The 15,753-nt window shown below is 54.2% G+C and overlaps 7 protein-coding genes across 7 annotated transcripts; 2 read left to right on the top strand and 5 right to left on the bottom strand.

Annotated features, from left to right (window-relative positions):
• Positions 1-2,018: 2,018 nt before the first annotated feature.
• Positions 2,019-4,364, top strand: P152DRAFT_106515 (uncharacterized protein). The gene has a single exon (XM_033673588.1). The coding sequence runs from the start codon at positions 2,215-2,217 to the stop codon at positions 3,868-3,870; it is 1,656 nt and encodes a 551-aa protein (XP_033531908.1). The 5' UTR covers positions 2,019-2,214; the 3' UTR covers positions 3,871-4,364.
• An 83-nt stretch (positions 4,365-4,447) lies between these two features.
• Positions 4,448-5,919, bottom strand: P152DRAFT_460786 (uncharacterized protein). Its single transcript, XM_033679992.1, has 3 exons — positions 5,781-5,919; positions 4,994-5,646; positions 4,448-4,925 (listed from the first exon to the last, which is right to left on the bottom strand). The coding sequence occupies exons 2-3, from the start codon at positions 5,512-5,514 to the stop codon at positions 4,604-4,606; spliced, it is 843 nt and encodes a 280-aa protein (XP_033531907.1). The 5' UTR covers positions 5,515-5,646; positions 5,781-5,919; the 3' UTR covers positions 4,448-4,603.
• Positions 5,508-6,219, bottom strand: P152DRAFT_460785 (uncharacterized protein). The gene has a single exon (XM_033679991.1). It carries the CDS (start codon positions 6,099-6,101, stop codon positions 5,865-5,867), a length of 237 nt encoding a protein of 78 aa, XP_033531906.1. The 5' UTR covers positions 6,102-6,219; the 3' UTR covers positions 5,508-5,864.
• P152DRAFT_106597 (uncharacterized protein) lies at positions 6,184-7,093 on the top strand. The gene is made up of 3 exons (XM_033673589.1): positions 6,184-6,449; positions 6,587-6,922; positions 6,978-7,093. Exons 1-2 carry the CDS (start codon positions 6,374-6,376, stop codon positions 6,877-6,879), a joined length of 369 nt encoding a protein of 122 aa, XP_033531905.1. The 5' UTR covers positions 6,184-6,373; the 3' UTR covers positions 6,880-6,922; positions 6,978-7,093.
• On the bottom strand, positions 6,845-10,460 carry P152DRAFT_460784 (uncharacterized protein). Its single transcript, XM_033679990.1, has 4 exons — positions 9,784-10,460; positions 9,640-9,733; positions 8,205-9,593; positions 6,845-8,154 (listed from the first exon to the last, which is right to left on the bottom strand). The coding sequence occupies exons 1-4, from the start codon at positions 10,029-10,031 to the stop codon at positions 7,195-7,197; spliced, it is 2,691 nt and encodes an 896-aa protein (XP_033531904.1). The 5' UTR covers positions 10,032-10,460; the 3' UTR covers positions 6,845-7,194.
• Positions 10,461-10,694: 234 nt separating this feature from the next.
• On the bottom strand, positions 10,695-11,885 carry P152DRAFT_451361 (uncharacterized protein; the record flags this gene model as incomplete). Its single annotated transcript, XM_033678223.1, has 3 exons — positions 10,695-11,044; positions 11,109-11,450; positions 11,510-11,885. 3 exons carry the CDS (start codon positions 11,883-11,885, stop codon positions 10,695-10,697), a joined length of 1,068 nt encoding a protein of 355 aa, XP_033531903.1.
• Positions 11,886-14,506: 2,621 nt separating this feature from the next.
• On the bottom strand, positions 14,507-15,533 carry P152DRAFT_401768 (Cut8-domain-containing protein; the record flags this gene model as incomplete). Its single annotated transcript, XM_033676627.1, has 2 exons — positions 14,507-15,393; positions 15,461-15,533. The coding sequence occupies 2 exons, from the start codon at positions 15,531-15,533 to the stop codon at positions 14,507-14,509; spliced, it is 960 nt and encodes a 319-aa protein (XP_033531902.1).
• Between the last annotated feature and the right edge of the window lie 220 nt (positions 15,534-15,753).

Here is a 15,753-nt window from a genome sequence, read left to right as displayed (position 1 = left end):
TTGTTGATCCTCTCCGCTTCTAAACAGTTTGGTTGTCCACTGTATTATTGTAGTTGGTTAGAATGGGGTATCCTTTTGTCCCTTCTCCTGAGTCAGGGTAGGTCAGCCCTAACCCCTAGAGCAGCCTCGTAAGTCGTAACATAACTTTCAGGTACAATATACGCCACCAAAGTTTGATGTCATCTTTCGCCAGACACCGATGTAGGAGTTCTCCAAAAGAGTATTTCCCCCGGCCGGAGTAGCGAATGAGATACTAACCGGTTACCGCGTCATGATCCCCTATCCCCATGCTGCAGGAGTCAGAAGTGCGACAGGAACAAGTAAGGTGATGATATGACGAGGTGGTCACGGCTCTTACGACTCCAGCGTGCCGTGTGCGTTGTCAAATGTCAACTCTGTCGATTAGCAGATTCCCCAACGCCCGCTAGAGACAGGAGATGCAGGTGGAAAGGACCGTTTAACAGACCCAGTGGGGACAGGATGGTTCAGTTAGCGTCTGATTATTGGGAGGAATTCTGGATTTTTCACGGCGATATCCCGGTGATTCGCTTGAAATTCCCTCCCCGTCTCCCGAGCAAAGGGGACGAAGTGAAGAACGCAGGGGGGCCCCTGGAGCTGGAGGAATATTACAATATTTACAACATTACCGGTTCTCATTGCGATTTGCCTTATCATATATGGTGGGAAAAGCCGCTTGTCACTTCGGACTATCGCTTATACGTCAAAGTTGGTAAAGAAAGAAAAAGCCGGTGGCCATGATTCTTTCCGACTTCTTCTGCAGCCGCATCCATCCATCCCACGCACTGCGCACTGCGCACTACGCAGGAGTCGCACTTCTGGTCGCAGACACCGCAACGGAGAACTGGGCGGTTGTCAATTGCTTTAGTTAACTTAGATCCTTGGTTAGAAGTTAGATTCTTTTCGACCATCTTGTCCGACTGTCCAATTGTCCAACCCACCAAATATCCCTTCTCTTTCTCTCTAAAAGTCCGGACAATTGAGGTGTTGCCAGCACGTAAATCCCAGCACTGCGGAACCGCCCGTCATCTCAATTCCCAAATGAGTCAAAAGTCATAATATCGCCCTGCACCGCCCATCACCATTTTTCTCGTTTTCCAGTTCCCACACTTCCACCGCAGTACTGAAACCCACGTCCCTCCCAGTCGCTCTTTCGTTTCCATTTCCAGCTATTTGTTGATCAACATTCGCTCAAAACAACTGCGGAAAAGGGAAAATCCTGGGTTTGTCAACACCACCGTGTTTTCGGTTTCCAGCACACTTTCACCTGACCATACACACTGGACCACCGTGCCACCGTCTTACACCAAAACTGCAACACATCCACGAAACATCTCAATCCGGATTGGTCGTAAACACAAGACCAACGACTTCCCCTACGAAAGGAAGCCAATCGAAAAGGATTGCGTTGCAGACGGTGCCAAATCCATCGACTCAGGCTCGCTTCAGGCTTGGTTGAACCCCAAACACTTCGAGCAACCGGGCAAAGTCACTCAACCGGCCTTTCAAGCCAGTCACGACGCATCAACGTGTTCAATAAACTCCTATCTCGCTCTCTCGATCGTGGCACGTCGAAATCGATACCTTCGCGCCACTCCGCTTCGCACCCGTCGTTCGCTTCTTCGCGATTCTTCGCCAACATCACTCATCCAACCTTCCACACGCAAACCCGGTTTTATACGCATTTGGCTGGCGACTCCTTTCGTCGGTTCCGTTTTTTGTTCGGACCCTGAGACCGATTACGGCGTGACAGCGGCCAACAGCGAATCGGTGCGTGGGGACGCGAAAGGGTTCAAGGGACATCTTTCATGGGGCGGTAGCGGTACCAACTTGGGTCCCAGACGGTTGAAGTGCAAGTGGCATAACAAAAGTTGTACCCGCCACTGCCACTAAGAAAGTGAGGTCTGCACCGGTGACATTTTGGATTTAGGTGAAGATTCAAGCGCTCTCAGCTATATTCGACTCGAGATCTACCACTGCGACGATTTCTTCCCTTTTCATCTTATCATTTTCCGTCACCAGCATCGCCATCATTTCACGGTGGGATTCTCCACGAGACCCTATCAAATCACCAAGGGTCAACAGTCGCGTCTGTGCACATCCTTACCAGAGCTCCTTGAGCTCTATTCCTGGCAATAATCCACGATCTTAAGCCCAGGTGCACGAGACGAACGATTGAAGGCATATGCATTCGCCATGCGTGAATTGCGCCCTCTAATTTTGCCGGAGCGCATGTCGGGTGCCTCCGTTCCAGCGAAACGGAACAGCAATCCGAACCCTCCAAGAAATTCCTCGCAAGACGGCAACCTGAACCTTGGTGCGACCGCCCCGCAATATGCTGGCATCTCATCATGGGAGTCGCTTCCATCCATGAGCTCGGAATGCTCAACGCCATTGACACCAACGTTCTCATTGCGCGGTCATTCACGAATACCAAGCGCTACCTCCTCTCTTTCTTCAACGTCACCGTCAACCGAGCAATTGGAAGGCGCCGTGGTACGCGCACCAAAGTTGACCCAATTGAGGGAGGATCCCTGGGAGGGAGAGGATGAACACGATAGAAACGAAGTCCAGGACGATTCCAAAAATGCGTCACGATCGAGTGTCATCCATACGCAACCCCATGAATTCGACTTTGCGGACGGTTTCTTCAACGAAGACTTCGACAGCATCTCGCCATATTGCTCCAAGAAGGATCGGTCGAGTAATACCCAGCTAGAGCTAGTCGTCAATCGACTCGGCACCCGTTTCTCAAGACGACGGCGAAATACTGCCCGGAACTCCCAAGGCCCATTCACGCTGTCTGCGGCGCCATCAACACGGTCATCGTCGCTTACGAGCTCGGTGAAATCCGGGTTCGAGCAAGGCGATTTCTTCCCGAACCTCGATCCGCAAAGTATCGAGCCGCATCCGGACCCCTCCGATGGGGAGCAAAGGAGAACGAAAGTGCCCAAGGAGATCATCATACCGGACCGCTCCATCGTGGAGCCCATCGATCGAGAATTGCTAGCGTCGACTCCGCTCCTCCCACCGCTCCTCAACACCAACGATCAGGTCAATGACGATGTACCCTCACCGCTCCAGTCGCCCACTGTCGCCGATCCGAATTCTCCCATGTCCATGGTCCTTGGCCCCTCCGTTGAGCTCCTTCCCCTCCCCGCCGTCTCCGCCGACGTCACCTGCACCTCGTCCCCGGCCCTATCGACCCGCCCATCTCTCACATCCATCAAGCAGACCTCCTCGCAGCCCTCCTCGTTCCTCATCTCCCACCCGCGCGACGCCTGGTCCACGCGTCTCGGCCACGCCAACTTCACCATCGACCCCGAGCCGTACGTCCCCGACGATCTCACCCCGCCGACGTACCGCCAATTCCTCAGGGACTGGTCGATCGCGCGCGGGAACTATACCCGCCACCAAGTGCGCACTGCCGACCACTTCGGCCCCACCAGCAAGGTGTTCAAGCTCACCGAGAAGAAATGGGCCGAGCTGGACGCCGAGTGGCGCCAGAACTGGCGGACAGTGCGCAAAGGCGTCGCGAAGAACTCGCTCGCCTCGTCGTCGAGCAGCGAGATCGACACGGCGGCGGAGAAGCACGTCATGTGGCTGGTAGACGACGAGGAGGTGGACGAGCCGGATGCGTTGGACGTGACAGCCCCGGCGCCGATGCCCATGCCGAACGTCAGCGCGGAGGAGGCGGAGGGGAAGTTCCCGCGCCGAGGCGACGAGGATATCGTCGGGCCGATGGTGCGGGTGCAGTCGAAGTCGGTTCAAGGAGCCGGGACGGGAGACGCGAGAAAACGGTGGTGGAGGTTGTGGACGGGGTGGAAGGCATCGAGGCAGGGGAGACGGTGACGCGAGGAGGATACCAGCGACGATTTCATTTGTTCACGACGATCACGATCTAATAGACTTTAACGGGACGACCATCACGATATGGGATCGATACGCGTCCGAGGATATCCCATGCAGCTCATTTACCGAGGAACCAACATATACACCTCACGATATACACTATTCTTCCAAGCGCCTAGCACGAGGACTAGACGGCTTCGCTCGCTCGCTCGGTGTTCCCGGACCCTACCCAAAACATGGAAACGGGCAGGAAAATGCGCGCCAAAAGTCTGGAGATTTTTCTTTCAGGGAAATGTCCTTTCTCGACTCCTGGGGCGGCACGCATGGTTGTACGATATCCTTTTGCCCTTATGATATCCCCTACCCCTTTAACAGCACGGAACGCTGGAGGGATTCTCCTTGGTCGGTGGCTCGGCCCGCATAATGAGGCAGTGGGGGCCGTCCCCGTCCTTGACGGCGGGCTTCTTCAGCGGCTTAATCCATTGATGCATTGGCATCTTAGGTCGGCGCAGGGGATGCGGAGCGGTTAAATGTCCGCGGGAATGGTGATATCCATAAATCAATATCAAACGATAATTTCAGGTGTTGTTCAGGACGTGAATTTGTGATTGAGGTTTAGAAATCTTGCTTGTAGTTTGGTCATTGATTGCGCTTTTGGAACGGATCAGTCCTCATAAGCAGCTGCTCCAGCCATCCAAGGAAACGTCCCATGGAAATCCTCCCTCCCACCACCTCACCGCACCCTCGTATCCATCGCCAACCGATCCGGCACACTCAACGCCACCACGCCCTTCATCTCCGCGCGGAACGCCTCTAGCTCCGCCGTCGCCGCCTGGATCAGCTCCGGCTTCGCCTTGTCCATAGTGCGGACCGACACCTCCAGGGTATACGTCCCCGCCGGATCCAGCAGCGGCAGCTCCGCCAGCTGCAGACATGCGTCGTTTGGTAGCGATGCGAGCACGGTCGGCATCGGGAGGAGGGAGACGCGATGGATGCGGATGAGGAGGTTGCCATGGACGAGGTGGTGGCCGCTGAGGACGTGATGGGAAATGAATCTAGTGAAACGGTGAGCTGGACATATTTTTTCTCCTTCGGTCAATCCGGTTGGCGAGGCAGCACGTACTCATACCCCATCCCCTCCGCCCACGCGCCTATATCCCCTTCGATCCGCGTCGTCTCCACCACCGTCCGAACCACCACCGGCCGCTGCCCCGGCTCCGGCACCTCCTCCACGCGCATCGTCCAGATCCCGCTCGTCTTATCTTTCCCCGCGAACTTCACCTCCATGGAATTCCCCAGCTCCACCGCGCTGCTCTCCGTCCCCGCCTCCGGTCCCGTCGCATCCTCCTGCCGTGACGTCCGCCGCGACCGGTCCGAGCGACCCGCGGGCCCGAGTTCCTTCGACACGCGGCAGATGGACAGCTGCTCGGGGGGAGCGCCGGCGCGGCTAGGGGAGCGGGCGGTACGGATGTCCTGGGAGCCGCCGAGGTGGGTTGGTTTGGCGGGGGGAGGTTTGGCGGGGCGGAGGAGGACGTTGTGGGAGTTGTCCGGGACGGGGCTCATGGCGGTGTGGGCGGCGAGGATGTTGAGGAGTTGGAGGTGGCGGGAGGAGGGGATGGTGCCGTAGAGGAGGAGTTCGATCATGGTGATGGATGGTGGGGGTTGGGGACTGTGGAGGATGGTTTGGCGATGGGACGGTCGAGAATTCGGAGGGAGTCTTTAGCGATGGTGGAGGTGATGGATTCAGCTGTCTATCCGCTGGACGGAATATGTAGCCTAGACATGCCAATGAGTGAACTTTGATGGTATAGAGATATGTCGAATATGAAGTAGGCTAAAGGACATGGAAATAGAAATGGAAACCACTGGACTCGGAGTGAATTGTAAAGGAATCATTGCAACAATAATACCTGTTCCATAGGAGGGTCTCAATAGACGTGCTCACAATACTACGGACGTTCCTATTGTCCTCTGCATCAAGACTCGGTCCGCATTCAATTCATGAAGCCATTCGCAAACCAGCCACTCATAATAAATCTCATATTAATCTCACATGCTCCGATAACGACCATGGTCCATTGAGACGAACTAGGCCAACTCCGAAATCCGCAGCGGTTGCGCCAGATGATGTGCTGGTGCTGACTGACGGGGGAGGAGGCGGCATGGGCGCCCCACGTCGGAACTGTAGCAGCAGCCAGCGCCAGAAGTTGGATGATCATCACCCGAACCATTCCAACCGCAGAAGATTCAGCACCACAATAATATATTCCACCACCATCCCTCCCAATTCCCCAGTATCTCCCCCAACTTCTGAATCTTTCGCTTCCTCACAACCTCCCTCCGTCATCCAACCTGCTCATCTGTCTTAATTCTCTTCTTCGCCGTCCGAGACGGCTCATCGTGCCTCTAGACCTGCTCCGCGGCCCCTGTTCTCGTTGATATATCCCGTTCCGATTCGCTCCGATCCTTCCGAGACGGATTTCCAACCTTTCCAAAAGTCACGATGAACGCGACGCGACGGCTGTTGCAGCACAGGCAGCCCATGATTCAGTTCTTGGGGAAGAGAGCCACTCCAGCCAGTACGTAGATCGAATGGGTAGCCCTACCGTAGATATCGCTCCTATGGACTCCCCTCTATGGGCTTATCCACCTCCATTCCACCCTCCAACTCATCCACCCAAACTCAATCCTACTCCCCTTACTAACCCCCTCTCAGCAATCGACCATACCCCCCACCCCCACCCCGAATCCCCCACCTCCTCCCTCCCCAGCACCTGGAACTCCTTCGCGTCTTACCGCCAGAAAGCCCAGCAGCACGGCCCGCTGAACGCGCCCCCGCCGCCCGCCCGCCACATCGGCGCCCACCCGGGCAAGGACCTGGGCCCCGTCGCGCCCGCGCGCGGCGAGCTGTTCGACCGGAGCGAGCTGCCGCGCCGGTTTCAGCGGATGAAGTGGTCGGCGGCGGAGATTGAGGCGATTGAGAGCGGGGGGGCGAGTCTTTTTGCCTAGATGGTGGGGAGGGATCGCGGAATGGAGCGTTAGGATGCAGAGAGGATAGATGGATCTGTCGCTGGGCGATGGAGGGGGGTGGGGCGCCGTGACGGGATGGATATCCGGACATCTGGAAGGGGAATACCCTCAGATTAGATCACAGGACGAGTTACCTACCCCCACCGAATTATATATACCCTTCTATAGAGGTTTGGTTTTGAGGACCGGTGGGCGGAATGCTTGCATGATGGCGGGACGGAAACATACACGACTACGTACTCAGTCAATTGATATTTGATTATCATCATCCGCTCGACACACGTGTTCGGTGGTTTACATGCTTAAGCCCAGGATCCCGTCGATGTAGCTCCGCGCATCCACACCGATCCCTTCGGCCAGTCGCTGCGGTGGGACGGGCACCGTCGAGTGTGGAGTCCGCTCCGAAGTGCCGAAGTTGAACAACCCCATTCCCATGTTCAGGCTCGTGCTTCGGGTGTCTTTGGCCGACGCGGCGGCATCCCCAGCCTGTCGGATCAGGATGGCCTCCTTCACCAGTTGAGATGGGCGCTGCCGCTGTTTTGATCCTTCCGAACGGGATTCGCTGCTTGTGTGCTCGGTTTCGGATTCCATCCCTGTCGACGGTTCGCTTGTGGCAGGCTCAGTGGTTGAAGAACGGTCTGACTTGCTCCCTTCCCCAATCTTTGGGTCTACCTCATCATTCGAGGCAGCGGTCAGCATCTTCATCCACACCACCCACCAGCCTCTCGACGTGCGACAGGTCCGCTCAACCTCCTTCTCGCCTTCGCTCCGCATGCTCCAATCCTCGTTCGGCTCTCCCGGGTCATAGTCGTGGTGCCGTTTCCTCGTCGCGGCGATGGTGGCGATGATCTGCGAATGGACGTGGAGCGCCTCCACGCGACTCCAATTCGGGGGCTGGGTCGCCGGCGGAGGGACGTTCAGGATATGCATCGGGTGTCGAGGGTGGAGTTCAGGGATGTTCGGGATGCTGGTATGCGTGCTCATCGTCGTCGGGTCGTGAACGATATGATAAATCGGATGTGGATTCCGCATCCTCGATGTCTTGGCCGTGGCAGGCGACGGACCGTACGTGGTGCTCGTCGTTTGCGCGTGGGGCGCCATGGCGATGCGTGCGGCCAATCGAACGGGAGAGGTGCTATTGCTCAACGGCTGATGGAGCGGGGAGAAAAAGGCGTGGAGATGGCGGTAGAAGGTCGAGAGGGAGAGAGACGGGGTGGAGGGCTCGAAGAGAAAGGCGTAGATGAACGGCCGGTGCTGGAAGGGGTCAATTATGCGTCTGGACCGAGTTGCACGACCAAGCTTACCACGTATACAACAACACGCACTTGTAGTCTCGTCCCTACGCCGCCATCCCCCCCAGGTTCAACTTCCTCTCCCTCTGACCCCAGTTTCCCAGATAGTTCGACCTGCAAGGTCCGCAATCGCGTCCGGTTGTCCCGCTCGTCGTTCGAATCCGATTCTTCATTGTCCTCGAACGGCGAACTCGCGTTGGCGTCCTCGTCGTCCTCTTCGAGGTTGCCTCGCAGCCCAATGATAAACTGCCCGCGGTTCTCTTTCTGCACTCTGGCTCGTAACCTGGTCTCGATGTCGTAGGGGTCTTCCTCTGGCTGCGGCTCAAGGTGTCGCATCTCCGGCGAAGTGCTCTCCTCGGCAAGTCCGTCTCGAACCGACTTGGGCTTCGTCGACACGGCTTGTGATGCCGTGGAAGTATTGTCCGTGTTTCCCCACCCGGACTTATAGCCCAAAGTCAAGTACCGTACCCAAGTATCCGGATCGCCAAGCGAGGTTGCCCCCCCGGCACCGGTCGATTGCGGCTCTGTTGGCTTTTGTCCTTCGGCCTCGTTCAATACCGTGTCAAGGGATCTCTCCACCGGGGACACAATCGGCCGAGGGATTCCGGGAGCATGGCCTTGAGCCTTGGGTACGCCCAGTCTGCTTGATCCCGAGGTAGATCGCTGACTTTCTGGGCTCCGGCTAGGTATGCGGGAATTCTTCGCCTGCCGTCTGTCCGATCGCTGACTCTCTTTGGCACCATACGCACTCTCGCCGTAGGAGTATATCCATTCCATCCAATGCGAGACGTCGCGAATGGAGCCCCGGGTCAGGTTTCCCACTCCTGAGAATACGATTCCGTCATTCGGCCCTGGATACCGATTCGTGCCCATCCACGGCTCGAGTTCACCGGGATCTTTCGCGTTGGTTTTCTTAGCTGCATTCCGTCCTTTGCGAAGCTGCACCTTCGATGGTTCCCCAAAGCGCGAAATCATGACATCAACCAGCCCGTCGGTTCGGCTGGCAAAGTCCTCAAGCACCTCTCGCTCTCCGCTGCCCCATTCCTCTTCTCCAACCCCCATGCCTAGCTCGCCTCCCGCGGCCAATTTGATGCCATCGAACACGTCCACGGCGGGACTCCCATGTAGCATGACATCCCAGTTGCTGCAAAACTTCGCCCAGAACCGGTCCAAGGAGTGGCAGAGTTTCGTTCGCGATAGGCGGCGGAGCAAAGCATCGAGGGTATTGCCGTGGTGGAGAAGGAAGAGGCGGTGCGCTCGACGGAGTTGCTGAAGGAGCAGGAGAGGAGGACTGACTTCGCGTGAGGAGTATTCGTAAATCGGCGCTGCATTTCGTCCTTCTGCAGCTACTTTGCTTTCAGGAGACCGGGTGTTTTGGGGCACTCGCGTCAAGTCGATGGACTAGCAGAATTAGAGATGGATTAACTTGTAGTTGGGCGTCGCATACAGCAAGAATCCACCATCCCGACTCTAGTTCATCAACTACAATCCGGGACTTCTCGGTCTCAATACTATCGACCGTGTCCTTTCCGCTGAAGCCCCTACGAAGACGATGAGCCGCGCCCTCCTCTCGTTGTTGGAGTATCCATACCTCGCAAAAGCTACCATACCCTGCGCCAAACCAATCTGCCTCAGCTTCTCGTTCTCTTCATCACGTAGCTTGTCTTTGGATGTATCATCGTGAGCCACCCTCCTCGTAAGCTTCGCCGATCGTGAATAGTAGAAGAGGATCTGGTCGCGAAACGTCTCATCGGACTTCGCGAGCGACGGGTTGTAGATCGCGAGGAAGGAGAGCTGCGCGGGGATCACTTTCGGCGCCTCTTGACTCGAGGAGGCCATGTTGCGCAACCGTGGTGGGCAGCGGCTGTGCTTTTATGCTGCCGTACATCGTCGGTTCAGTTTCGGGAGGTCGCTGGGGTTGGAGGGGTGATGTTCACATCTCGGGTGGCTTTCGAAGTTGCGAATGGTTCCAGAAGGGACTACAATATTGATTGAACAATCAGGAGAAAGAGTCAGAAAGGAGAACCGGCCTTCATGTATAGCCCCGGGTTGAATACCTTCATATGAATTATGAACGGAACAGAATGTCGATGGCTCGAACGTATCTCGGATTGCTGATGACCTCATGACCAGGGCTCCTAGAGCAACCGAAAGCACCAAATCCAGAGCATATTTCTATGCTTTATTCTACGCCATCAAGTTGTTAAATGCATGAAACGGCTTAATCGTTTTGAAATTAACATTGTGACATTATGAATATTTTCGTTCCGAGATGCATCTCGAATTCTTGATACACTTCCGTGATACGTCTGCCGTTGTTCCGGTACGATCCACCAGCTTTGCATCCTTCAGACCGATACAGTCATCCTAATTCGTTTTTGCAAATGTCCTTTCCTCAAGCTTGTCCATCATCTCTTCCTTATCAGCGCAGGATATGTTCAAAGCCCCCCATTGCGTGTTGTAGCTTGCGGGACTGCTCTCGGACCTTGGTCCAAGCATGGCTCACTCATTGTCGCTGAGCTCAATTACCTCAATCTCACCCCCATTATTGCCGTTGCCCAGTCGAGAGCGCTTCGACACTCGTCCGCCAACTACCACCACATCATCATCGCCGTCGGTGTCCCCCGCTGTGGTGATGTCATTGAATTCCCGCTTGACCTTCTCCTGTTTGATACGTCGATTCAGTGCCTGCTGGCCGTTAGTTGACCGCTCATAGGGAAAACATTGTCTATTCACCTCCTGTTCTCGAAGACGTTCACGCAGCTCATTGGCAGTCAGGTCGTCAATGCTTCTGTCCTCCAGCGGAATAGGGCTCGGGGATCGGGGGACAACGCCCAACGCTTTGAGGGAGTCTAGCAGGAGCGTTAGTCGGTCATGCTTTTGTTCGTAGCCATTCAGGTAGCGGAGTTGCTATACCTATGCTTCGATACTTGAATCGGAATGTTGCGAATGGCTTTTTATCGAGGGAAGTAGAGTTCCAAACGGTGCTCGGACCATAGCTCTCGCCCCTATCAAGCCTTGATACATCAGCGATTGTCCCCCCTAGAACCGTTACATATACGAACTTGATCTGCTGTGATATTGCTTTGCCCTTTAAAGCCTTCTCCGGCACAGTACCCATGTCAGTGGCCTTTCTTCCTTTCGACGCGGGCTTTGATAACCCTTTCTTTATGATTCTGGTCAGTGCCACGTCGATTTCTCCGAGCTTTGCAAGCTTAGTTTTGCGGGCGCTGTCGATATCCGCCAAGCGGGCATCTTCTTTTGCCATGTAATATCAGCAAAGTTTAAGGATCTTAGAGCGGCTTCGCTCTACTTACCGCTTATGTCCAGATCTGCAAAGCAGTAGTTGTAGAGGTATAATTCGTCGCCTTTGACTCTGGTAGCACCCCGGATGTTGTAAGACTGAACGCCCCTGGAATCGGATGGCTTCCTTTTCAGCTCCAAAATGGAATTCGTTGACGAAGGGTTCTCTCCGTCAATATTCACCGGAATTAAGAAACATTCGCCTTGTTCAAATTGTGCAAGGGGCCCGACTGAGACTAAGACTTGAAATCGCGTGTTTGGTTTTGATTCAATGTAGCATGTTGCTTCTGTCGCTTCTGTCGGAGCTTCGTTCTCATGTGTGTACTCCCGAAGCCTTTGTCCGTTCACAATTATCGTGACCTCGAGCCCAGGGATCCTTTGAATCCGCATGATGCATATAACGTCGATCTCCTAGCTAGTTAGATTCTTCTAGGAGTGAAGCAGACAGCGCAGGCCGCAGTTGAAATGAGAAGACTTGTAGCATGAAAGGGGGTTTTAGAGCGAGAGAGTGAGTCGGAGGCAGATGTCAAAATAGCAGTATGCACGAAAGCATAACACAGACGTCTTGCATATTCTTTGATGCTCAAGGTTCATTTGAAAGTGATATTAAGTAGTCCAGTAGTCTGCATAGCGCTAGGTTACGCTATGGTTCTTCTATTGTCACTCGAGAGCGATGAATTCTGTACCTGTTTTAATGGGAATAGTGATGAAGGTTGTTGTTGGAATATCCGTAGCTGAAGACTGAAGTAAGATTGCGTTCGGCGTTCAGCATTCAGCGTTCAGCGAGAAGGCGCGTCCGCGCCACGATTCTGAGATGACCAAACGGTTCCTCTCATCAAAGTCTCAGTGAGAAGAATGGTCGATGGTTGCGTGTACGAAAACGCCATGTAAATACTGCAGCCAAAGTACCTTCGGTCCATTACCGCAGCTGGATTCGTCGTCGAAAGTGATACCTAGCTCCCCTCTACTAAATTACCTATCGCATGATGTGGGTTCCTGGTTGGGGGACTCAAATAGGTCGAGATACAATATGACCTGTCGCCTTCCACAGGGCGAATTGGGCACATAATATCTGGATCCGATATGTTCTCCAGAGAGTCCAGTGAGGTGGTTTCGATACGGTATTTGCTATTTCTATAAATAATTCAAGGACTCCAGTGGTGCCATCACATCTACACATGGGCGATGAACTGATCATGGCTGACCTGTCGGATATATATCTGCGCGAAAGTATATTCGAGCTGCTCAGGATAGTAGACGAGGAAGTGCTCGAGCATTAATTTGTATAGCGAATGTTTCGGAAACTCGTTGGAAGGAATGACCCCATAAGAGTCCCGTATCGTGAACATCGAAGAGGAGGAGCAGCTGGTGCCACTGGTAAAATCGACCGGTTCGAAAGATATGAATCAACTTATTGTGCAAGTACATACTAAGCGGTGTATGACGCTTTGCCTGACATCCGTGAAGCGTGTCTTGTTCTCAATTCCTGATTTCCCGCCCCATGGGTCTTGCGGGGAACCGCTGGCGATGTACGACTGCACCCATAAGTGATGGGTAGTAAGCTATTCCGTGCTATGAGTCGTCGAATTCTGCTCCATCTCAACCGTGAGTCTTGTGTGCTGAAAGCGATGCTGATATAGCAGAGGTCACTCGTCGTCACTGATCTCGATCACTGGAATGTCTGGCCTCCTCGTGCGCGCCCTCTTCGCAGGACGCTGGTCGACATCCTCGTTCTAGTGAATAGTCAGGACCTCACACTCGGGCTTGATGCCTTCTTGCTTGACTCCCTCATGCTTGATATTTGACGGCTCGGATACGAGACCGTTCGAAATTAGTGAATATCCCGTGAAATAAGTTGTTAAACTAGGCTCACCTCATATTTTCGAAGGCGCTTCCGAAGCTCCTCCATCGTCAAATCTTCAATTTCTCTTTCCTCCAGGGGATCTGGGGTGGGTGTTCAAGGGGTGATTCCTAAAGCCTTGAGTGACGCTGCCGCTGATTGTAAGCGTTCATATGGACTTGACGTGAGAAAGTGAGGCGCGATTAATATCCTTACCAATTGACCGGTACTTGAACCGAAACGTCGCGAAAGGCTTTTTGTCTAGGTACGTTGTATTCTAGGAGCTCTTCTTCGATATCACCGGGTCACCGAGCCTTGAGGTCGTAGTGACATTCGACTGAATGATCCGCTCAAATGTACTTACTTGACTCCATGCGATAGGGCTGTCCCCTTGATCGCCTTCTCTGGAATGGCACCAATTTGAGCTGGTTGCAAACTAGAGTCGTTGAACGTTGCGATCATGCTCGACAATGTAATCATTCTTGACAATTCAATAAAACTCAACCTTTATCTTCCCGAGGAACTTCAGTCTGCTCAAGTAACCCTTGGTAAAGCTGTATGGCGAAGAGAGTGATAGGATGAAGACTAAAATGAGGTTTACGACTTAAGCTGATTTGGAGGGGTGAGCTGTCACTGTATTGTGCAAGTGATGTGCATCGGCTCCTATTGATCTTGTGCGATTGATTCATGGACAATGAAATCCTGTTTCCCCCAATACGTTAGGCAACAATGAAATATGTGAAGGTAACCTGGAACAGATGAAACCTATTGTGTGTTAAAAAGAGCGCTGGTGTTACTCATCAAGGGAACGAGACACTGCAGTGCTGGGGAGGCCTCGAGGAAAGAGGTCGAGGAACAGTTGAGGCGTTATCACACTTCCACGACGAAGAACAATGTAAATTGTTTGAAAAGAGGCTCAGTACTCCCATGATTGCGTGAAATATCTAATAAACGTATGCTCGGTGCACCGATAGCAGATCCTTGGCCGTTTGTCGTCACCGACACAAGTCGCCCATGCAAAACCCCGCGTACAATGCAAAGTCGGCGGTATAAGAAGTTGGGGGAAAATAGGAACTCTCGAAATGTACCAGGCATCCAAGTCATGATATTATTTCCCGACCCCCGAGCGCCAAGGAAGGAGTGTTCACAAAGGAAACTCGGAACATGTCATTTACCACGGCCCCACCCGGACCCCCTGTGCGTACGTCCCGTTCAGCAACTGTTGGCGAATGGACGACGGCTCGGAATGCTCCTGCTGCGAGGATCCCGCCATCGGACGCCCGACGTCGCCGCTGATCCACCCCAGCTGCTGCCGCATCACCTGCAATGCCTCCTCCATTCGTCCGCCGGATGCCTCGTTGTGCTTGAGCAATTTCTGGTCCCACTCACCGTTATGCAGCTGGATCCCCCCCGCCCGCTTCGACGCTTCGCGGATGACCACCGCCCACGCCGCCGCAAGTTCTTCGTATGCGTCGTGCTTGTGTCGGTTGTGTTGGAAGGAGTCCCATTCCGGCAGCCGATGGATGATCTCCGTGGCGCGGTCGAGGTATCCGAGGGAGATGGTCGGCTGTGGCTCGTTCGGGGGGAGGAAGTTCGGGGTAAAATCTTTGAGGGCGTCCAGGAGTTCGAGGAGGGGTTGGCGGACGCGGTTGTACGAGTAATCGGACCCCTCCCGGGTGCCGTACGGGAGGGCGGTACGATATGCGTTTTCGTAGTTGGATAACACGCTGAACACCGCACCCACACTCGGCCGCGGGGCGCACTGGGATACTTCCGCAGAGATCTGTGGGTTCCGGTCGCAGATGGTTCGGAGGAGGGAGCGGAGTTCGTTTTGATCCAGGGTTTCGAGCAGCCGAGGAAGGGCGAGGGAGCGGGAATCCCGGTTTAGTCGGAGTCGCTTCTGGGTATGTCGTTGTGATGGGAACGATGGGAGTTGGCGGTTGCCCATCGACGGGGAGTTGGATGGGGAGGCGGACATCCGCATCTCATTGTCTTCATTGTTGATGTCATCGTCCGCCTTTCTCTTTCTTGATGACATGGACGTAGCGGGCGAGGAAACTGTAGATGAAGCTGTCAATATGAAGAGTCAGAACGAAGTCGGGAGTAGAAGGATACATACTTGAACGAGAGGGGGATAGACGGGAGTTTGGGAGCAGATGAGGAGCGAGCAGTGGCTGCGTAGGGATAAGAGTATTCATGGCTGATGCCACTTCTTTCAAGGATCGATCAAAACCGCTTTGAATTCCCGAACTCGATGACAGAACGTCCCGAGCCACCAGGAGAGTCTGCTCTCAATAAATTCGGTGTTCAAGATGGGAGTTGTGTTGTGGTGATAAAAAGAACTTGGAGGCAACTTGAAGCGGAGAGAGTGAAGTGGTGGTGATTACACTCACTCACGTGTGCTGGAGTAACAGCCGA

This window comes from Eremomyces bilateralis (genome assembly GCF_010015585.1).
Source record: "Eremomyces bilateralis CBS 781.70 unplaced genomic scaffold P152scaffold_19, whole genome shotgun sequence".
Lineage (NCBI taxonomy): Eukaryota > Fungi > Ascomycota > Dothideomycetes > Eremomycetales > Eremomycetaceae > Eremomyces > Eremomyces bilateralis.
The sequence above is the reverse complement of the archived record's forward strand: the minus strand, read 5'-3'. Positions and strand labels throughout refer to the sequence as shown.